A 24,231-nucleotide genomic window follows, 5' to 3' on the forward strand; every position below is an offset into this window, starting at 1 on the left:
TTGTATAAGGCTAACTAAACACATGTAGGCCCAGTAATATAAACCTAAACACATTTGACCCAGATAGCTAAACCTAAACACATTAGCCCAAGTTAGATAAACCTAAACACATTAGCCCAAGTTAGATAAACCTAAACACATTAGACCCACCAAGCTAAGCCTAAACACATTAGACCCAGCAAGCTAAGCATCAACACATTGTACTTTCTGCTACTCAAAACCCTCAACACACATGTTTACAGTTAGACACATTATAGACCCAGCTTACAAAACCTGAATGTTTCTATAAAATAATGTGTGGAGGAATATTATGCATGGACTAAGTCCCACAAGAAAAGTATTCAATGATTATATGTGATTAACATATGTAAAACAATTTAAAAAATCATGCACTACATCCAAGTGAATATTAAATTAAATAACCAGCGTTAACGTATGATGATGGTTTTGTTCAAAAAGACTACTTGCTTTAATATCCTACCTACCTAATCAATTGTAAGTTTAGGGGGAACACACTATGGTAAGGGCAAGCATTTACAGGCAAGATATTCATTTCTGACAAGACTGATGCCTCCACCCCCACAGCTAACATTTAGTCATGGTGTCCTTACAGTTGTACATAAGCCGCCATACATCACAATAGAACAATAGCGGTCACCACCATTTATACATAGGGTGATTGTATATATAAAGCTGCTGTCATATTTGTCATTGAGTTGTAAACTTAGCAAGATATTTATAGCATATTTACACCAAGCCCTATGTCAGAAACAACAACATTGTTGTAACTTATTCAACAATTTTAATTTAGAAAATTATCTTTGCTAAATTATGTATTAATAAACCCATGGTCATGTTTCATTATATAAATATATATATATAAAATTGTGACATTATATCATTGTTATCCATGTCAATTATAAATTTAAGTATATCCTACCACCATAAAAACATCAATTAAATTAAAAAAATAAATTGTTACCTATGTCAACAATTAACAATGAAATCTTATCTGTTTGTACTAAAGTAAATGTATTTTAAAAAATGTAAAATGATAAGTTACTTAAAGTATAAGTAAAACAAACTCTAAATGACTAGAGTAGCTTGGTTTAAAGTGTAAAATATTGCTTAGACCTTTACATAGCTAGGTAGATGCTGTGCTATCCTTCAAGAAAGAAAAATAAATATCTTTACAAACATGGCACATTTGTATAAGTACCAGTGCACACTGAGAGGGGAGAATTTTTGGAGATGAGATTATAAAATTAGCATTTTTCTTCAACTGAGCTGCCTCAAATATACAAGGCAAGGTACCAAAAAGGTTTTAGTGAAAGTATTTTTTATATCTATATACAAAAACAAAATTTGATATCTTTAAAGAATGGATTTCACAACTTCAATTTGCAGATAAATTTCATCTACTCTTTAGTAAAAAAAAATATACATCCAAGGGTCCATGAAAAAAAACATGTACTCACAACAGGAAAAATGTTAACTAAAAAGTGAAATGAGACTGAGATTGGCCAAAAGTAGATTAGGCTAAACCTGCATCTTTAGCCATGCTGTAAAATGTGCTGCTGTGATCTTGTAGCAGGACTTTAGGGTCGTTGAACTCTTTGATTCTACCAGCGTCCAAAACCATTATCCTGCAACAGAAATAACAGTCATAATACAAGTTGATTACTAAAACATAGTAAGGTATAAAAAAAAAATGGAATGTTAATCATGGAAATAGCAGCAGCAAGCGAGGATGTGATTCAGTTCATCACAGTACATCCACCAAACTCAGTCCCTTAGATAGGAGAGGAAAGCCAGCTGGACAGAGTTCTGACCACACAGACACAATCTACATTTCATCCTCATATGTTATAGTTATAGACTGACTTGTTTATCTCAACATATGGACCATAATGTTTAATGTATATTTACATATTACAGGAGCAGTAAAGTTGATGGGTATAGAAGAAACAATAGTTGTGAAAGCAGTGTATCATGCTGGTAGTTGTGTGGTGTCTGCCAGTTACCTTGTGTAGTCCATGATAGTGTTGAGTCTGTGTGCTATTGTCAGCACCGTGCACTTCTCAAATTCACTTCTGATGGTGGCCTGAATCAGGTCGTCAGTCTCCAGGTCCACAGCAGCCGTGGCCTCGTCCAGGATCAGAACTTGTGTCTTACGCAGCAGGGCGCGGGCCAGACACACCAACTGGCGCTGTCCAACACTGAGGTGAGCACATAGACAGAAATATATTTTTACTATTTTAAAATGTGTATGACATCTTTCTTACCTATTTTATTAGTTAATTTTAACATGTATTTGTGATAAAAGTTAAACATTGAAAAATCTATTAATTTTGTCCTTATCTCAATTTTATTAATTAATCTCAAAATTATTTTTTTGTGCTGAAACAAAATATCTCACAATAGGTTTATAAAAAAAATTTATTTACCTAAATCTTTAAAATGTTTTGTACTAAAACTAAAATGTTTACAATTCTATGGTACCTGAGATTCTCCCTACCCTTAGAAAACCACCTGTACATAGATGCACCTACCTGAGATTCTCCCCACCCTAAGAAAACCACCTGTGCACCTACCTGAGATTCTCCCCACCCTTAGAAAACCACCTGTACACAGATGCACCTACCTGAGATTCTCCCCACCCTAAGAAAACCACCTGTGCACCTACCTGAGATTTTCCCCACCCTCAGAAAACCACCTGTGCACCTACCTGAGATTATCCCCACCCTCAGAAAACCACCTGTGCACCTACCTGAGATTCTCCCCACCCTCAGAAAACCACCTGTGCACCTACCTGAGATTATCCCCACCCTCAGAAAACCACCTGTGCACCTACCTGAGATTCTCCCCACCCTCAGAAAACCACCTGTGCACCTACCTGAGATTTTCCCCACCCTCAGAGCACTCAAACAGAAGCCCCTTCTCCAGCCCAGACACAAAAGACTTGAGGTGGGCGTGTTCCAGTGCTGACCAGATCTGCTCGTCTGTGTGGGTCTCAAAGGGGTCAAGGTTCATTCTCAGTGTGCCAGAGAAAAGTACTGGATCCTGGGGTGAGAAAAGAGACAGTTGCTTTCATTTGTATTTTAATGAGCTTTTAAGTAATATGAAATCTAACGTACATAAGTTGAATCTTAAGTACTAATTACTGCTACAATTTTTTTTAATGGAAAGCACATTTTTAAATAACAATTATATTTATATATTTAAATACAACCGTACTAAAAAATAAAAAATTAGTACCTGTGGTATAATTGTAAGCTTAGATCGCAAGTCATGGAGTCCTATGGTTGATATATCAATGCCATCTACTGATATGCTGCCTTCTGCTGCCTCAATGATACGGAAAAGGGCAATCGTCAAGGATGATTTACCTGCCCCTGTTCTACCAATTATGCCCACCTACAAACATAACAAAATTAATCAGTAAACAATTTAATAAAAATTCATATGTAACAAAGTAGCAATAAAAGACAATGTTTAACTTTACTTATACACTACTTATTCACAACTGATAAAAAACATCAACTGTTGGTTAACAGGTAGTGTTACCTTTTCCCCTGGTTGAATAGTACAGTTGATTCCCTTGAGCACAAAGTCAAGACCTTCCCTGTAGCGAAGTTTCAAGTCCTTGAACTCCACAACACCTTTATCTGGCCACTCTGGTTGTGGCCGGTTACTCTCAATAACCCAGGGAGCCTGGAAAGTAACAGAAAAAGAGGACATTTTACTTTTGAAAGAAAAAACTTTTTCGTTTAATAATTCCAATGTTTAAATGTTTTAATAAGAAATTACATTTTTTTTTTAAATTGAATATGAAATTCATGTCAACAGAAAAAAAAATCCTCATTTACATCAGTTTTCTGCTCATTAAAAAAATAATGTTGCCAGTTGCAACATGTGACCATATACATGAAAATATGGACTAAAGTGGCCAATCTGACTGATCTCGGGGTCGGCGTGGTCGAGTCGGTAAAGCTCATGGTTGCTACACCGAAAAAGTCTCGAGTTCGAACCCTCGGGCAGATGAGGCTCGTTAGCTAGGGACAGCCACTCTTCTAGGAGAGACAACTCCAAAATTAAACAACTGCTGCCTTGTAGTTTGTTCTTGGTTGGACAAAGGCTATGGAAGCAAATCCAAAAAGAAAAGCAGGCTGAAATCGGAGTCAATGGCCTCAATGGCGCATAACCAGTTGACACGTAACGCTTAACTGTGTTGGAGGCGTGGTCGAGTCGGCAAAAAGCTCATGGTTGATAAATTCGAACAAAGTCTCGAGTTCAAACCCACTGGCAGATAAATCTCGATCCCCTTCAACACTAATAATTAAGAACGAAGAAGAAGAAGAAAAAGACTGATCTCAAACACGTACCTCTGTGGGTGTCTCTGTGTACTCTTTGATCCTCTCCACAGCCACTATGTTGGTCTCCAGGTCACATGTCATACGTACTAGCCAGTTCAAGGTTTGAGTTACCTGGATGGAACATACATGGACCACAAGAGGTTAGCAACAGCATGTCTAAACCACTGGGATTTTAGAACCACTAAATCTTAATGAATTTTTACTTTTAAAATATATTCCTTTTTTACTGGCTGCTTAAAATTTCATCAATAAAACAAAAGTTTATTACCTATTTGGGTAATGAAATATGATACTGCCAAAACTATTTTTTTTTAAATATGAAAAAGTTACTACTTACATTCATGGCGTAGGTTATAGATAAGCCCACAATGCCTGGACTCAGGTCATTACGACCTATAACAGCAAACAAGGAGGCAAAGAAGATGATGAAGTTGCCCACAATTTCTAAACGAATGGCCAGCCATCTGAAATGTACAATTTCATTAGATAGTTAAACAGCTAGCTCTAGACAGAATTACCTGGAATATTGTCAGAGGCATGTGCGCTAGAGCGACTACAGGCTAACTACTAATTAATAAAATAATCCAATAACAATCAGTAAAACTAATTTTTCAAATAGATCAATCAACTTCTGAACTCCAATTAGACCACATAAGGTATTTAGCTTAAAGAAGCCAATAGGTAACTGAGTTTTTTATTTATAAAATTTGAAACTTTGTCCCTCAATAAAACTGATCTTCTTATAAATCTAGTTTCAAGGTGAAGGCTAACAAAGGTGAAGGCCAACTGTGGGTTATGCTGACCTGTTAGCCACAATGCTAGGGTAGTAAGACATCTGGTTCAAGTCCACCTTCCTCTGAGATTCCTTGACAAAAAGCTCCTCCTGCCCGTAGGCCCTGATTGTCATGGCCCCAGTGATGGTCTCACCAAAGTGGGAGTAGATGGGGGACCGGCTGATTGACTCCAGGCGCTTCAGCTGCCTCGACGTGGCCACATAAAACCTCTAAATAGGGAAACACAACTCTGTTAGAAGCTGACTTCATCTACACTTATATTCATTGATTTTAAAAGATTCTTTAAGCTGAGCTTTGAACTTTTTAAACTTTTAATTAAGAAACTTTGGTACATCTGAAAGCCTCTTAAAAGTTATTTGATTAATTAAAAAAAATTATTGATGGGGGAAAAAATCATGCTTTATTAAAATTAAAGTTAGTAAAGTAAAATTATCTTAATTGAAAATTATTTTTCAAAAATTTGTATCAAGTAGTCTATAGTTATTCTTTTGCATTAGTACACTTTATATGAATCATTTTTCACAAAATCTGCCAATTAATAATTTAATGCTGCTGAAATAAAGCAATTTACATATTCCTATCTTACATTTTAAATTTTTAACTGGTAAAAATCGTTGAAATAATTTAAAATTTCCAAGTATTAGTTGTTTAAGTTATCCTTGGTAGCACTTCTAGAGGATACTAAAAAGCTACTGTTACAAAACATGCAATGAAGCAATAGATAAAAGGAATACATGATTGGTCATGCAGGGGATAGCTAAAGCTGTAAACAAAGATTGTAGCTTAGGGATCATGTTCAGTATGGCTGTTCTTTTCATTTTAATTATGTTTAGAAACATATTCCTTTTGGTCTAGGGTCAAAAAGAATTAAAGCAGTTTTAAATAAACTAAGCTTTTAGTTGGATGTAAAACAAAACAGGAAAGTGTTTATCAAGAGGTACTATAGGAAGTCAAAGTAGGATACAGACATGTGCTACCTACAACTGATTTACTGCTGAAGAAATAAAAGTAGATTAACATTCAAGTATTAGATGTAACACATCAGCTTTCTGTGAGCATAATGAAGTCACACAAAAACGTTCTATGATTATAAAATTTCTCAAGGAGGATTAAGATTTTATAATAGTCAGGCTGCTGATCCACTGTATTAAAGTTCAGAGCTGTTTGTGGAAATACAATTTTTAAGTTAAATTAGTTCTCTCCCCTCATACTCTTCCCCCCTTCCTCCTCCCACCCTCACTGTTCCACTCCTGATGTCACAAACAAGATTGTCTAAAGTAAAAAGGTTATGATTGAAAGGTTTTAAACCTAAACGAGTTAAATATCATGCAATCTAAAATGTTAAACTAGGGAGTTGACATTAATCTGGGACATGCATGGATTAACTACTCTATTTATTAGTAAAGCAAAAATATTAGTTCTAAGTTAGATATGTGTTTTTAGCAGCCATGTACTGTTGAAAAATTAATTGAAAGAAATACAAAAATTCTTTTTAGCACAAAATATATGCACATTATGTACTTTAACAAGAATAAGTAAACTGGATTTTGATCAATTTCTTGCAACCCTTTTTGAAGTAAGCAAAAATATTTCCTTGATCAGATTTTTGGTATAAAATTACTACTTCAAGTGAAAAGCTGGAGCTATATATATCTCATGTGTTTGTTTTGGTCAAATCAATACAATAACTCAAAGCAAGTGTTAGGCAAATCTAACATATTAACAAAAAATAAAAACATTAGAAAAGCTTACTAAAAAAACTAAGATGAGCTTAAGTCTACAACACCGAGCACTAGACTACTTATCTGCTGTGTTTTACACAAGAAAAAATTAAGTGAGAAAACTCCAGCAGGATTGGTACCTGAACAAAGTAGTAGAAAACTAGCAGAGGCACGATACAGATGAGAAACATGGGCGTGGAGATGGAGATGACCAGTATGGTGGAGGTGGTCTGAAACACGCACATCAAGAACATGCCCACGATCATGGGGATCACAGAGTCCAAGGTGTCAACGTCCTTGCTGAAGCGGTTCACAATGCGACCTGATGGCGTCGTGTCGAAGAAGCTCATGGGGCTCCTGACAATGTTTCCTAAAAGTGCTGAGTGGAGGATCTTGGTGGCCCTGACGCCCCCCAGAAGTCTCATCAAGGCAGTAATGAAGACAAAGATGCCTAAGATCAATGGGGTACATAAAGCATTATCATTGTATCAAGCCAGATCATTTAAATACAAACAGATGGTCAAGTCTTAAAAGAGACTTCAAATCAGTACAAACAGAAGATAAATCCATCACAGGGACTTGAACTCTGAAAGTTAAACTCTGATACAGATATAATGTAAAAAACTTTCAATCATGAATAGAAAAGATAAGTGAAATAGTGACTTGATAACATATGAAGTTGCCTTGGATGATGATTATGTACATAAATAAAACAATGAAATTAATGACAAAATGTTTTACAAGAAAAATAAGTTTTGTCACTGATTGTCTATAACTTGGCTTTTAGTTTTAGAACTAATGAAATTTTTATTTTCTCTAGCTGGTAAAAATGTTAAACTTTGCAAAAATTGAAGATTTATTTTTGATTTAAATAAACAAGATTCAGTGTACAAGAATAATGTAAACAATTGTAAATATTTTTTAGCAAAGAGAGTTTGCACAAAGGCGACGATTGGATTCACAGCAAACAAGTGGATAAAATAAGTGATAGCAGTGTTCAAGTACTTATATTTATTTTTTTAGACTACATAGAGCCTAAAACAATTTATCCTAAATTTCAGATCATTAAAAATAGTCTTGTGTAGTCTAAGCTAAACAGAAAACGGAAGCTAAAAATATTGGCTGTTAGCTTACAAACATGTTAGTTACATTATACATGTTATTTTCTGTAGATTGGACAGTGACAAGATCTATAGCCAAAGAACTGTATAACAAGGCAAGCTATGAAAACAAAATGGAGGACCAGGTGCATTAAAGTAGAGGGGTCACAGACAATGTTCCCTCTAAGGGGAAAAAGTTGGTGTGTAATGTGTATTTTGTGTGTGCTGTGTTCTAAAAGTCTTATACAATGATATATGTATTTTACAAAATGACTGCGCGGCAGTTGAAAATTACTGCACAGCCGCGCATACCGCGCAGCTTAGAGGGAACATAGGTCACAGAATGTTAGGTAGAAATAAAAGGTGAGGAAACATCATTGGTGGTCTCTGGTTAATACAATATATACACAGAAATATTTGAAAGTAGGAGTTGCCTTTGCTTTATTTGAGCAGCACTAACAGAGGATGGGGTGTGTTATACCTGCACAGCGCAATAGCCAGGCACGAGGAATGGTAAAGTGACCAAGGCCCATGGCGTGGTGTAAACGATGATAAAGACTGACCCAACTGACGACAGAATGACCATGAGCATGGAGCGCAGTGTGAAATGCACCACATCGTCCAGCTCGGCCATGTCCTGGGAGCAGTGGTTGAGAATGGCCCCTGTCTTGTACTGCTGGATAAAACTCAGAGGGTTTCTCATCACCACTGACAGGAACTGGGCAAAGAGTTTACCAGATGCATGTAAGCCACCCAGAGCTGTGCTAAAAGCGCACATCATTACAAGAACACCTGAGGAATAGGAAGAAGTGCATACAACTCTCGGGGGCTTCTGAAAAGGGACATCACTCTCCTCAGTTATCATGGTGATCAGGCAGAACATACTATAGTAACAGAAGAGATAATAAAAGAATACAAAATTCATTCAATTTTAATAAATGATATTATTACATTTTTAACATGTCTAGTATTTGTCTGGGAAGAATTTCTTCAATAATCTATATTTAGTTTGGCACTCAGTAACAAGGACTAAACCTTAACTCTACAGTAGATCAGTACAGGATTCATGTTCTCAAAGCCCCAGTTATTTTTCTTTAATGACAAGACATTCCAGTTGTTATTTTCAACACTAAACTAAATTGCTTCCATTGCCAGATGTCATTATTAACAAAATCTTCAATTTTTTTTCCCATTTTTTTTCTCCGTGTAGATAATCAGTGCTATGTCCATTATCATGTCAAAATGTAAACAAAAACTATTTGTCCTGTGAGTACTTAACAAAATTAAATATAAGGGGAGGGATGACCTTGACCCTTGCAGCAAGCAAACACTTGACCAACATAAAGCAGATATGATCTCTTGATTTTCTAATTGATTATACTTAAAGAAAAGCTTTTCAGAGTTTCTTCTTAATTTAACAAAAACATTTTTGGGAGCTTCAAATTTATTTAACACAAACATTTTTGGGAGCTTCAAAATGATTTAAGTATCATAGTCAAATAAAATAATTTAACTCCATTTTACAATTGTTTTAACATTTAAATTTTTTTTAAATTTCTTTTTATTCAAAAATTATTTTTGAAATGTATCAAGTAGATTATCCTCAAAGAAATGCTTTTAACATTTAAGTTGTTTTTTTAAATTTCATTTTACTCAAAAATTCTTTTTGAAATGTGTCAAGCAGAGTATCCCCAAAGACATGCTTTTAACTCCTCAGATAAGCTAGGATGCTGAAAGCTGAGAGGTAGCCATACAGATTCACCTGCACAACCATATACAACACAGCGACAGGCGCTAGTGTCAGCAAACACCAGGGCATCCCCACAGCTAAAACCACAGGGATCCCCAACACAATCAGCATGCAGTGTAGCCAGGAATTCATGATCTGGGGCAAGGTCGTGTCAACTGTGTTCAGGTCTCCACTCAAGCGATTGAGGATTCTCCCTAGAGGGTTGCGCTCATAGAACTCCAGCGGGGAGGAGAGGAGATTCATCAGCATCTTCTGGTGGAGCCTGTTGGCAGCTAACAAACTCCCTACTCTCATGGCCAACACAGCACATATCAATATAAGGCCTGTATACAGGGTCATTATAAGTCAAGTTCTAGTTAAGCTAACAACATAGTAATGTAGGCCTGTATGCAGGTTTAGTTATTAGTCAGGTTCTAATTAAGCTAACAACATATTATCAATAAAGGCCTGTATGCAGGGTCATTATAAGTCAGGTTCTAATTAAGCTAACAACATAGTAATGTAGGATTGTATGCAGGGTCATTATAAGTCAGGTTCTAGTTAAGCTAACAACATACCAATGAAGGCTTGTAGGCAGGTTTAATTATTAGTCAGGTTCTAATTAAGCTAACAGAACTAGATGTTAGTAATTCAGTTATTTGAATACACTTCCAATTTTTTTTTAAAGTAAATAATTTATAATAATGTAAAAGCAGATGGTAATTTGTGAAGAATTTATAATTATGATAATATCACTGTATTAAAATATTATGAAACCATGAAAATGAGCATACATTCACCACAATGGAAGAGCTTGCAATTTAAATTGATGAAACACCTTCCAGGTTAAAGATTTACATCTTCCAAGTATTCATGACCAAAGCCTACCACCCGTAATTCCTCACAACCACACCCTGTGGTACTCACCACCCACACAACCACACCCTGTGGTACTCACCACCCACACAAACCACACCCTGTGGTACTCACCACCCACACAATCACACCCTGTGGTACCTACCACCAACACCCTGTGGCATTCACCACCCACACAACCACACCCTGTGGTACATACCACCCACACAAACCACACCCTGTGGTACTCACCCCCCACACAACCACACCCTGTGGTACCTACCACCCACAATTCCTCACAACCACACCCTGTGGTACTCACCACCCACACAGCCACAGCCTGTGGTACTCACCACCCACACACCACCCTGTGGTACCTACCACCCACACAACCACACCCTGTGGTACTCACCACCCACAATTCCTCACACCTAGCACACATGACTCACCCTGCACAATCCCCAAGGCTCCGTAGACACCCAGCCTCATATTCCTCTGGTCGTCGTCCCTGGAGATGTTGGGGTTGCGGGCGTCGTTGCTCCACTCACTGAGCCAGATGTTGGAGTAGATGCTGGCAGAGTTGTACAGCACGTAGAAAAATAAGATCACCACACTCATCAAGGCTCCAACGGCACGAACATAGGCCATGAACACGTTCAGCTTCACCTGAAAGATGTGGAATATCAGTATTTTGATCGAGTTAATAGTTTCATTTTTATGCAATTTGAGTACTTAAGTTTGTATAATATTATTCCTTAGCTTTTTTTACATACTACTAATTTACATAAACTATTAGAAAAAAAAATGTAATTGCTATTCCATAGATTGTCAGTAAAAAATACATTTTTGGATTACCCTGCCTATAATATATAAAAATACTTATTACCCTAAGGGACGGAGTGGTCTAGCGGTAGAGAGCTTGACTGCTAACCCGTTAAGTCTCGAGTTCGAATCGGGGTTCAAGTCAATAGACTGTCTGTGAGTCCACCCAACTCTGATGGGTACCTAACTCACGTATGGGAAAGTAAAGGCGGCTGAGCATAGTGCTGACCACACTATCTCTTCATATGCAGAGGTCACAGAAACAAGTGAACTCTACTTCACTTGCCCTATAGACCGTGAGGTTTGAAAAGGGAACTTTTACTTATTACCCTGTCTATACCATATAATATCAGTTAAAGTATGTATACATGTATGTCTAATTGTCTTACCCTGCCATATAATATCAGTTAAAATCTGTATAGATGTATGTATCACCCTATCTATACCACATATCAGTAAAATATATAAAAATGTATGTCTCACCCTATCTATACCATATAATATCAGTTAAAATCCTTATAACTGCATGTATCACCCTATCTATACCAGATAATATCAGTAAAATATATATAAATGCATGTATCACCCTATCTATACCACATAATATCAGTAAAATTTACATAAATGTAAGTCTGACCCTGCCAGTTTCAGCCGTCTCTGCCTGCACTAGTTTGTCTCCCTGTTTCTCCTTTGGCTCATCCAAAAGTTTTTTGTCTTCTTCATTGATGCTGTCTATAACGTCAGACTTGTCTTGTCTCCTCCTGCTGGAGGGTGAGGTGGTGGAGGTGGGGAGGGAGGTGTCGCTGCCCTTCGAGAGCTCAGAATCTGAGCGTAAGCGCTGACTGATCTTTGAGACCTGCCTGTGTGGAGGGAATGAAAATAAGTTAGAGAAAAAAAATTCACGTTATATTTGATGGTTAAAACTTTCAAAAGGTACAGCTAGTTACATGAGTGAGCTGAAAGATTTACCTCTGTAGAGCACTGTTATCGTCTACCAAGGAGCCAATCTGGGATAAGAGCTCTTCTGTCCTGCTTAAAGCTGCCAGATAAAATGGGGAAAAAAATAATTTTCAAATAATCAAAATTTATTACACAATTTTAAAACACATGAAACACAGTGATGGATTGTAAATGTAACTTACCACAATTAAAAGTTATAAAATTTGATATTACAATAGATTTTTAAATATATTTAACATTGAATTAACAGAATGTGTTTTTGGTAAAGCTGAATTAACGTTTGTTCATTTTAACATTTTTCAAACTTAACTAACAAGAAGAGGCTTAGCTGAATTCGTAATGGCATTAATAATTTTGCCTAAATGAAGAATAATAAATAATAAATATTATTGATATCAATAAATTTATAAATAAAGAAATTTACTATGAAATTTGTTTTCATTCTCTATGCTTTTACTAAAAAAACAGCATAATAAAGCACAAAGATAGAAGATCTTTAAAGATACATTTTTAAATAATCAATCAAAAAGTTGGTGATCAAGTCCTAACATCTAATTTAGTGATAAACAATAGAGAAACAATTGACATGGATTAAGAATGCCACTATTTTAGATGAATTACTGTAAATTACGTTAATATTTCTAGTAAATATTTCTGATTCCATCTTGTAATTAACTATCACCAGGTAAACTTCATGCAAAACAACTCAACAGTAAAGGGTCCAAGTTAACTTCACAGAACCATAACATATTCAGGTTAGGGTCATTATAATCATCACCATTTGTCATACACAGTTGATACATTATAAGTATACAGTCAGAATCATTAATAAATATCATAAATTTATTTGTTGTTTTTTTTTCTAATTTTTTAACTCCCAGTATTCATTTGTCTATTAACAACCTGATATTTTAATTCAAGGTGCAGTGACTGGTGATTAGAAATAAATGAACCACAATTGTAGATTATACTCATGGAAAAAGAAATGTACTGTTAATAGTTCAAAAATGTAGTTTCAAATTCCTTAGAAAACTAATATATGAGTACTACAGTAACTGAATAAAATAAATTTTACTGAAATTAAATGTGATATTGGTTAAATTACTTTTAACTGCTAATATTAAAAATCACTGTTTGTATTAGTAACAATGTTATTTATTGTTAAAGTGGGTTTAAAGGATTATTTTGGTAACATCACTTGTTATGGTGGAACTTTAAATTGGAGGTAATAACGTATTGTCACTATACTTTTATTAGTAGCTTTGCTAAATACAAATTATAATAAGTCTTGAGAATTCACTGCAATTTAAATGTATATATTAATGTATTGTAACAAATGATCAGTGGAATTGTTAGTTGTGTAACTAAAACTGTATCAGACAAAACAGGTTCTGGGTGATAAAATGTGTTAATGCAATCATGAAACATAACCGCTGCAGGGCAATTTTTTTTTTAATTGGTAAAAAAAAATTAAGCAATAATTAACCAACATGCATCTTACCATCATTACTTGATGTCGATTGGCCTAAATACAAAACAACAGTTACCACATACCCGTGAGTATCAAGATGACAACATTTATAATGGTTACATGGGTTAGCATTGTTATTAGGTACAGGAAATAGAGAAACTAAAGCTAAAAATAAAATGAGAGCCAAGCTGTTTAATGGTTTAATCATACTGTATTAGGCATTTGTTTAAAGTAAATCTCATGCGTCTACAGAATGTCTTTACTCCAGTGGCGTAGGCAGGGGGGGTTAGGGGGGGTCATAACCCCCCCCCCCCATAGACCCCTCGGTATATATAAAAAGTATAAGGGGAAGGGGGGTGCAAATCAAAAGTTTGAGGGGGGGTGCAAATTGAAAGTTTGTGCCGGGTAAAAATTGGACCCCCCCCCCTTGAGACGATCCTGGCTACGCCACTGCTTTACTCATTCTGCCTAACCAACAGTTTCATTGTGTCTGTAGGTAACTATTTTTAAACTTCTTGCTTTTGTTTTTGTCTAAGACAACTTTTTTCTCTTGTAAAATTTGGATAAAGATTTAATCCTGAAATTAATTTAAATATGCTCACTTCATGTGAACTTCAACAACACAGCCTTAGTAGATTTGCCTCTTTGGACACTGATTTTGGCTACTACAGGCAGGGAACTATTCTAATGGTTTCTGTCTAGCAGCTCTGTACAGCTGATTACCTTTACATCTCTGTGCATGACTAGCACTTCACAAACACATTTTCACTTAAACATTTCACCACTACTAGGTTAGTTATAACATTAAGCTATTTAATAGTGTGACAAAGGAGCAGCTTAAGATCTATTCACTCAAATGTTTAGTTCAAAGAAAAATAAATGAAACTGTGGAACATATAAATTACTTCTTATTTTCATGTAGTTAAACTTTCATTTTTGTTTTAAAATTTCAAAATTTAAATTGAAAGCATAACTTTCAACTACAAAATTGAAGTCTTAAAAAAATGAATGATAAATGAAAGATACAAAAGCTGAGAAAACAACTAAAAATAAGAAATCATAACAACTAATATAACTGTGTGCAACAAAATAAAAACCCCAGAATATTGTAGAACTAAATGCAGATAATACCAAAGATTTCTGACAAGTCAAATCAAACCTACCATCAGGGTCATCCAAGTTACTCTCATCCTCCTTCATCTCCTCTGTTAAGTAATTCCTGAGAAACTCAGCAAAAGCCCCATTTCGTTTCATCAGCTCTGCAAAGGAACCAACCTCTGACACTTGACCTTTGACCAGAACAATAATCTTGTCCACCTGAGGCAGGAAACTGATGCCATGGGTCACCAGAACCCTGGTCTAAGATTTGTGAAACAAAAACAAAACAGTGAGGAAGCTAGACATTGGAGTTGTTCATTATTTATAAAATGAAGAAATAACAACTACGCTAATAATGTATATCATGATAAATGTATTGTTTTATACACTTGTCAGGATTATGGGCTTAAAAACATACTCAGCTCGGGAAATAGACATTAGCTGTCCCTCAGACAAAATCTCAAGCTTTGGGGGGTGGGTGATAAAACGGTATATGTCAGGAGCCACAAAAGAAAAAAAATTATTTTTGTAACCTGGGGCTATTGAAATTAAGTGTTACTTCAGGTGTCTCATGATGCTTGGTCCCAGAGATGGTTTTAATTTTTTTTGTTTACAGATAGTTGAACTCCTAAATAATGTTGCTGTAAGTTTACTAATTCAAGTTTCATCTTTAATTGCATCACATTCCTTCAATAAAATGAATATAATAAATGGTCAAACGAGCCAACGAACCTTTCCTTTCAGCATCCCCTCTGGGCCAATGACCTTCTCAAACAGGTGTTTGCCCACATGTGAATCAACAGCTGACAGAGGGTCATCTAGAAGGTACACATCTGTGTCCTGGTACACTGCCCTGGCCAGAGACACACGCTGCTTCTGACCACCAGACAAATTTATGCCCTGCAAACATCAAGGAACATGGAGATCAACATACAAAAATGAGTCAAATCTGAAAGTTACATCAACAATACCTAAAGACAAAATAAAATATCAATATTGATACCAAAGACAATAACAACTGTGATAAATACTAATGCCTCTACCTAATATTAATGTTTTAGATCTGTGATAAGGATTAATAGAGAGAGAGCGAGAATATTAATGTTAATATTGAAGTCAATACTAAATACCAAGATAATATTACATATCCATGTTACTACTGAAGACAATACTAAATAACAATAATAAGCATTAAACTAAACATCAAAACTAAGGGATTACAATTTATAATACAAAAATAAAAAACAATGTTAATACAAAAGATAATACTAAATATCAATACAAATTTACTGCTATTTGAAAACCCAGTGTTGGTCAATATCAACTAGCTTTAGTAGAGAACAGAAGCTGAGCAACAAACCTTTTCTCCTATCTCTGTTCTATCCCCAGCAGGTAGTATCTCAAGGTCTGTGGTCAGTGCGCAAGCTTCAACAATAGAGTCATACCGCTGTTGGTCCAGGCTCTTGTTGAACAGGATGTTGTCTTTCAAAGTGGCATTCTGGATCCAGGCTTGTTGAGCAACATAGGACACAGAGCCCTGGATTGGCAATGGTAAGGATTACTTACATTTTAATTCTTTAGGTAATAAGGGAGAAATCTTGTAAAAGCACAAAGGAAAGTTGTAAAATATTTCTTCTACAGACATTGCTATTAACTAATTACGGTGATATGGGACGGGGTGGCCTAAGCAGTAGAGCGCTAGACTACTAGCATGAAAGTCTCGAGTTTGAATCCGACCCCAAGTTCCATTTTTGTAATATTGTAATCTAGTAAAAGCTCAGGTTACTAAAAAAAATGTAGTACCCACATCAAATGTTAAAATAGCCTGATTAGTGGATTCTCTCATTTACTTAGCTACAGTGCAATAAAATTGTGAACACAGCTTAAGTAGAAAAGGCTAGAGCAGAAAACCTTGACATTGACAGCGCCAGTGACTCTGTCCATTTCACCCAACATAGCAGCCAGCAGGGAAGACTTTCCAGCTCCAACAGCTCCCACTACAGCCACTAGAGACCCATCCTCCACTGTTAGACTGATGCTGGGAGTGATAGGTCATTACATTTGTTAATCGTGCTAAAAGAACTTATAAAACAGTATAGTAAATAACTTGATTTAGAAAACTTACTCTGTCAGTGTGTTGGTTCCATCCTCCCAGGAGAAAGTGGCATCCTCTATCTTTACAGCCACACCATCTGTTGAGTGGATACACAAGCCAAAATAACTTAGGTATCTGTTAAATCAGGGGTACAATCCTCTTACAAATGCTTAGGTTGTAAATATTTGACAACATACCTTCTTCATCTTCTTTATCTACACTATGAGGGTCTAGTTCTGGATTATTCAGGAAATTTTGTATTCTTTTCAAAGAAACATTTGCCTGAAAAAAAAAATCATGTCATTAATTTAAACTTTTAACATGATAATTGTAATAAAAATACTTCTAACTATACTTCTAAAGTATGAATGATACAAGTAGAAAATAAAGGACCTACTTGAACAATGTTTGTGATGACATTTGGGACCATGGAAAGAGGAAATCTTAAAATATTGAACAAAGCTAATGAAACAAAGGCCTTCTGAGCATCTAGTACATTGTCAGAGGATGACAGCACATACACAGCAAATGTGGAGAGTGATACCTGGGTGGGATTAGACAAAATGGCACAACTATGTCAGCAGATATCATTTAAAAACATGCAAGTAAAATGGAACTCAAGCAAAAATTACACAATACAAAGCCAAAATATATTATAAGATTATTAACCGAACCAAATAATTTAGCCCATCTCTACTCACTAGCACAGGTGCACAGGTCCAGAAGAATGAACTAATGGCATTCAGGTAAGCTGCCTTCTTTAAAACTTTCAGCTCTTTATTGCGAATGTGTATTATTTTATCTTGAAAGGAGCTTTCCCAAGCATAAAGCTTCAGAACCTGGACAGAAAATTCATCAACTAAATTAATGCACTTTATAAAAATTAAACTATATGCAGAATTGAAACAATTCTGGTTAAATATTACAAAGCAGTAGAGAAAAAGAAGTACTTGGCATATATTCTAAACATCTATTGGAAATTAAACTGTATTAATACTTACTTTCATGCCATTTAGAATTTCATTCATTAATTTTATTCTTGAATCTTTCAAAGTCATTTGTTCTACCTGAAAAAATTTAAGATAGTTTATACACAAATGCATATTTTTTAACAAAATAAAAAAGCAATAGAAAATAACATATCAGAAATCATTTTATACTTACTTGATACTGTCTGCTTTTGTTAGCAAGTAGAGCATTCAATGGTATCAGCAACACCATCACCCCAATACCTGCTAGAGATGAGGGACCTAGAGTCTGCCACAGGAAGTACAATGCCACAATTATCTGAAATGGGCCTGACCAAATGGTGTGCAGGTAGGTTGTCAGGTCCATGAAGCGCTGGGCATCAACTGACATTAGGTTGACAATTTCACCAACTGTTGATGATCTTTTGGCAGTGTTGGACAATCTCAAGGTCTATGGAAAACAGCATTGAATGAGTCTATGCCTTTCTTTTTTTTTTTTTAAATTTAGTATGCTAAAAAAAAATCTCAAGGTCTAGGGAAAAACTGAGCAATTATTTTGAATGTGTCTAAGCCTTTCTTTTTTTTTAAATTTATTATGCTAAAAAAATACATATTTTCTTATAATTCACATACCAATTATAAAAGCTTATATAAGAAGTTCTAAATATTTTTACTTACTTTTTTATAGATGACAGCAGTTATAGTGGACCTCAACCTCATACCAAGCAAAAAAGTAGCATGGAAGTACTGATGTAACAGGAGAGACTGAACTAAAGCTATAACAAGTAGCATTGCTGCATAGAAGTAGCCTCGCCACATGTATTCATCTGAACTTGTGAACCGGATTAGTAATCTAAGAAAATATATAAAAAAATTTGTTTGTAAGAATAACATTTACAAATAGAAAATATCAAAACAAATATTGCTTGAAAATGTATTGAAGGCGTCTAACTAGCAAATGAGTTAACGATACCTAGAAACCAATACAACAGACTTACTTGAGCAAATATGGGTTGACAAACATAAGGCAATCATGTAAAAATTTGTAAATAGCAGCCAAGAGAAAAAACCAAATGTATGTCCGGACCAAGGCAGAAAATAGAGTTCGCTTTTGTTTCCTGCTGTCTTCCACAAAGGCATAAGGTACGAGGATAGCGCTCCCTTCCTTGTACATGAAACTTGTCTCATGAACATCTCCATTAGCAGTAGAGGCAACAGGTCTGAATCAAAATTGATTGTATTCAATTTTTAAATATCAAAAAATAGTAGTCCAAAAGGCAAAAATATATTTTTTACAAATACTGTACAATACACATCAGTCCAGTAGCACATAGTATAAAAACCTCTTTCACAAACTCTCACATGGTATAATACAAATAAACATACAATTCTCTGGTCCGGTTCCATTTCTGGTAAAATGCCCTTGAAACATATTCAGTGGTGTCTTCTTTGTTCAGAGACCATAGGTCAGTTTGGGTCAGTGCTCTTTTGTAGCCTTGAACCACCATGCTGTAAGGAAACAACAAACCTATTAATTAAACCAAGCAAGCCTACATTCCAAGTTTAGATAAACTTGCTCACCTAAAGGGGTCTTTTAACTAAAATTAGAGAATCTTATTGGAGCTGAACTGTGTCATAATTGGCCCACTACAGTGTAATAGACCCAGTATCAACATGAAACATACTGGCCACATATATACTAATAGACCATTAGCTATCTCACAAAAAAGATTAAATCTTTATGAATGTGATATAAAAACTTTTTTTACCCTGTAAACCACCAAAATGTCAACTGCGACAAAAATGAGCTTTCCTTTTCTGGGCATGGTTTCTGAAAAAAAAATGTTAACACCCCATGATGATTAAATAACTGGTTCAATGCATTGGAGACTTTGAAGACAGAAAAAATTAAAATATAAATATAACAAGCTATGTCTTCATGAAACTCAAGCAGTGTACAGTAAATCAAAACAGAAAATAAAAGTTATTTAAACAATACTTCTTCTTCTTCGTCTTTGTTCTTAATTATTAGTGTTGAAGGGGATCGAGATTTATCTGCCAGTGAGTTTGAACTCGAGACTTTGTTCAAATTTATCAACCATGACTCGACCTCGCCTCCAACACAATTAAGCGGTACGTGTCAACTGGTTATGTGCCATTGAGGCCATTGACTCCGATTTCAGCCTGCTTTTCTTTTTGGATTTGCTTCCATAGCCTTTATCCAACCAAGAACAAACTACAAGGCAGCAGTTGTTTAATTTTGGAGTTGTCTCTCCTAGAAGAGTGGCTGTCTCCAGCTAACGAGCCTCATCTGCACGAGGGTTCGAACTCGAGCTTTACCGACTCGACCACGCCGACCCATTTAAACAATACAACAACATAGTATTTTATCTTTATTTGACAGTACAACTATATGTTATATTTACATAATAAATTAATCATAAGTCACAGTTTAAAAAATTGATGAATTTAATTAAACAAATCTAAAATGTCACCATATTATACCTCACTCTCTGGTTCTTTTTCAGATGCCGGTTTTGAGTCAACCAACACAGACAAAATGAATGCAAACAGAAGACACGGATAATGGACAAACAAAGATGGGGATGAGTAGCCCTGTTAAAGCAAACAAAAAATGATTCAGCTTTTTATGTATATTATTATAGGATGCAATTTGTTTTTTCATCAAGCTGTATTTTATATATTAAACAACATCATTCAAATGAAAACAAAAGTTGCTATAAAAACTATAAATAATAAAGCTCATAGAAGTAATGCCTAACATAAATATGATTGAAGAGTAAATCCCTTATGCTGCCCGGAAAAACCCAATTAAATAGCTCAAAACAAGATATGAAAATCATTTTAATTTAATAAATGTCGCTTACAAAGAAACTAATGCATTTGAATTGTCCTATAACATTTCAACTAACACCTACACCACTAACTAAGCATTAAAAGTTGTTCCACATTTACAATAAGCACTCACAGTGTTTATGGCAATTCTAATGACCGACTGTAGACGTAAAGTTCCTGACACAAGATAAATGAGCCAGAACAACACAAGCACTCCAGAAGTTCTATAGCCACGATTTTTTTCCAATACAATAATGATGAAAACCAGCACCTGAAATTTAATTTATTAGAAGTTTTTAAAATATCTTTTATTGACAAACAACACAGTAAAGAAATACAAAATCAAGTAAAGTATTATTATAAAACTTTTTAAAAACTTGTAAATACCATTCAAATAAAAACATTTACTGTTTTATTTTTAAAATTTTGATGTAAAAGGAATAACTATTTTTAAATATATTTCACTGCTGTGAATATTTACATTATTATATTAAGACAAAATAGTGTTTAATTAAAAAATTACCATTGTAAAAACCACACAGAGGGGTGATAAAATGTCAATTATTGGTTTGGTGTCATCATTAGCTCTCCTTACTATGCCCATGATAAACTCATAGAAGGCAAAAAGCATCAACATACCCAGTACAACCTGGAATAAAGCACATTTTAAGTCAAATACTGGCAAGCTGAACCATACAAAGTTGTATTTGTAACTACAGATTTATGTCTGCTATAATAATGTAACAAAAAGAAAGTAACAGATCAAGTCTTTGAGTATAGACTTTGATAGGATTAGGATTTATCTATGGGCTAAATTCAATCTATAGTTTCTAATAAACCCCAGAATTTGACATGGTTTGTTGATGAACATATTAGTTAAACCATTGCACATTAATGTCATATTTCTTTTAAGAAAACCTACCACTTTTAATGCACTCAGCCATGTCCAGGTGATAACTTTCAACTTGTGACGCCACAACAAAAAAATCCTGAAGGGGGCAAGTAGGAAAAGAAAAAAACAGGGAACCAAAGCAAGTATGGATGTCTGGAAACATGGTGTGAAGTCAGGAGTAGGAGTATCCCAGGTCACATTTGTATCCTGTAGAAATTATTAAAGAGACACTTATAATGCAATAGAACAAATCAAATTTTAAAATCTTGGCTTTATTATATCAGCTTATGTGGTGTAAGGCTAAATTACCTACTTTTTTTTAAATAAAAATTAGTGCTTTTAACAATTACGCTTAATACTTTAGATAAATTAAATGTACTGATATGGAAAACCACTTTGGAAGAAGCCGCAAAAATAAAGTGGTGCAAAATGCAGTGATAAGAGCCATGAAAAATTTACTGCCAGAAGTTTGTTCTTAAAGCATTGACTAATAAAAAATGCTTGAAGGATCAAAAGTATCACCTATTTTCAATGTAAATCTCTAATATTTTTATTTCCATGTGATATTATCAAGTTATTGACTGTTGGTATCTCATGTGCCAAAAAAAACAAAATATTATAAAATGACTTTTTGTTGGTGGTATTTTGAAGATATTTTTGCTGAAGCTAACTCATTAATTTTAAATGTACCGCAAAAAAATGAAGTAATGGAACAATACTTGTGATTATGTGACAAACAAATAGGCCTAGCTAATAACGTATTTAGCTGTGGGAATATGTATGCTCAAGCATTCATTGCATATGACATTTAACTTTTCTATATTATGATAACTATTCAGGTAGTGGAAGTGGTTGCGCATTGGTCAGCTAGTTTTATGGTGTTGGTTCCATCCTATTGGATCTGATTTTTTTTTTTTGCAATTGTCTTTTCTTACTTCACTTAGTAAATAAAAGTTAAGTTTAGGCTTACCATTAAGGATGACTATTAAGCCCCCCCCCCCCCCTCACCCCTGAAGAATGAAGAGATGCCTGAAAGAAACTCTGGTTTAAGAGGATTAGGGTTTGGCATTAGAGTAAATATATGCATGTATAGTTAATGGAAAACCTTGTCATGAATGGAGGCAAATATTTTTTCCACTGCACATGTGTAGCTTGCTACAGCTAGAATAAAATGCAAACAGAAATATCCCAAACCCCCTTAAGCCTTAATTTAAGAAAGCATGTTTTATTCAAAACTGTGTGTCACACTTGGTACTAGGCTATTAAATGTTACAGTCAAATTTCAACTACATATTTTGAGTACGATTAAGTATATTTATTATTTATAGATTAAATAGACCCTCTGCCCCTACATGGAATTAAATGCACTTTAGCTAAATCTTGTTTTTATTTAGTTCACATGCCAAAATTGTTTAGATCTAGTGATGAAATGAAGTTTAAAAAGGAATTTTAGGCCCTAAATTTCTATAAATTATACTTACTAAGCTAATATATAGATATCTGGATCTACTAGGCCTAATTAATTTAATAATTAGGATAGCCAATTTCCAGTTGACTGGGAATAACTTGCTTGACTTATTTTTATTTAGTTTAGGCTAAGTTATTAACTTATTATTTTAACCTTACTTTAACTTAAGACTTAAATTTCAAATAGATCTAGGTCTAGCCGCTAGCCTAGGCCAGCCTACTAACTACAGTCCTGATTTACTAGGCTAAACTAATAATTTTAATTTTAATTTATCATTTAATAAATTAATCATTTAACTTTGTTAGCACAAAATTAATTTTTATTAATTTTCGTATCCAAAACGATACATCCCCCTGAATTGGTATCATCCTAGATTCAGATCTAGACTAGATTCTTAATTCAATGAAAACTCATCATGACTTCACACTTTTCAATTCTTTTTTTTTTATCGGCCTATTTTTAGTTTTCCCTTTTTTTTGTTGATGCTTTGACAAAGTTGACTACACCCATTTTCATTTGTTAAAAAGAAATTGTTGTAAAGATCACTGTTGCAATACAGATTTCAGAAAAATTTGTAATGACATGTTTTACAGTTTATTGTGTATTAACAAAACGTACTAGAAACACAGATTTGCATAATTGATTTAAAAACTTACCCATAGCGGTGACGAGCAGATACCCGCCATGTTTCCAAACATAGAATTTGTGAAGTTCTAATGACCGATATAAAAAGAATGTAAAATATGCAACAGAAAAGCTCTTTGGAGAGCTCTTCTCAACTCAGGGCCCCGAATAATTTTAATCAAATGCATACGGTGATTCCACAAAAAAAAACGAACGCAAACCGTTCTAGCAGGATATTCGTTATATGAGGTGTTCACTCTACAAAACACGATTAGCCAAAGATTTGTAAGGAAAACTAGTTGTTCTATCCCAAGTTGGGGGGGGGGGGGGGAGAGAGAATTATTAAAAATATCGAAAACTACAGACAACTAGGCCTAAGCTTTGTTAACTAATTGGGTAACG

At 34.8% G+C, this 24,231-nt stretch overlaps 1 protein-coding gene across 2 annotated transcripts; it reads right to left on the reverse strand.

Annotated features, from left to right (window-relative positions):
• Window positions 1–127: 127 nt before the first annotated feature.
• LOC131930333 (multidrug resistance-associated protein 1) lies at window positions 128–23,905 on the reverse strand. Of its 2 annotated transcripts, XM_059286758.1 has the most exons (32): window positions 23,862–23,905; window positions 21,768–21,944; window positions 21,369–21,494; window positions 20,979–21,116; window positions 20,495–20,605; window positions 19,759–19,820; window positions 19,376–19,498; window positions 18,988–19,209; window positions 18,668–18,842; window positions 18,186–18,440; window positions 18,023–18,088; window positions 17,723–17,860; window positions 17,419–17,565; window positions 17,219–17,303; window positions 17,052–17,118; window positions 16,838–16,964; window positions 16,287–16,463; window positions 15,659–15,826; window positions 14,992–15,187; window positions 13,859–13,882; window positions 12,367–12,436; window positions 12,035–12,257; window positions 11,025–11,241; window positions 7,032–7,342; window positions 5,180–5,379; window positions 4,714–4,840; window positions 4,386–4,487; window positions 3,568–3,714; window positions 3,259–3,417; window positions 2,897–3,063; window positions 2,025–2,219; window positions 128–1,646 (listed from the first exon to the last, which is right to left on the reverse strand). In XM_059286758.1, exons 1-32 carry the CDS (start codon window positions 23,901–23,903, stop codon window positions 1,535–1,537), a joined length of 4,656 nt encoding a protein of 1,551 aa, XP_059142741.1. In that variant the 5' UTR covers window positions 23,904–23,905; the 3' UTR covers window positions 128–1,534. The 2 variants fall into 2 exon arrangements, with proteins under 2 accessions (XP_059142741.1, XP_059142742.1); XM_059286759.1 differs by lacking the exon at window positions 13,859–13,882.
• Between the last annotated feature and the right edge of the window lie 326 nt (window positions 23,906–24,231).

Source organism: Physella acuta, unplaced genomic scaffold, assembly GCF_028476545.2.
Source record: "Physella acuta isolate Inbredline_101_S28 unplaced genomic scaffold, ASM2847654v3 ptg001757l, whole genome shotgun sequence".
NCBI lineage: Eukaryota > Metazoa > Mollusca > Gastropoda > Physidae > Physella > Physella acuta.

Excerpts from the sequence above, each read along its gene's own strand:
- LOC131930333 (XM_059286758.1), bottom strand. The coding sequence starts at position 23,903 with ATGTTTGGAAACATGGCGGGTATCTGCTCGTCACCGCTATGG. Across the intron at positions 21,495-21,767 it reads GGCTGAGTGCATTAAAAGTG|GTTGTACTGGGTATGTTGAT; the intron begins GTAGGTTTTCTT and ends GCTTTATTCCAG. Across the intron at positions 7,343-11,024 it reads AGCCTTGGGGATTGTGCAGG|GCATCTTTGTCTTCATTACT; the intron begins GTGAGTCATGTG and ends CATTGATCTTAG.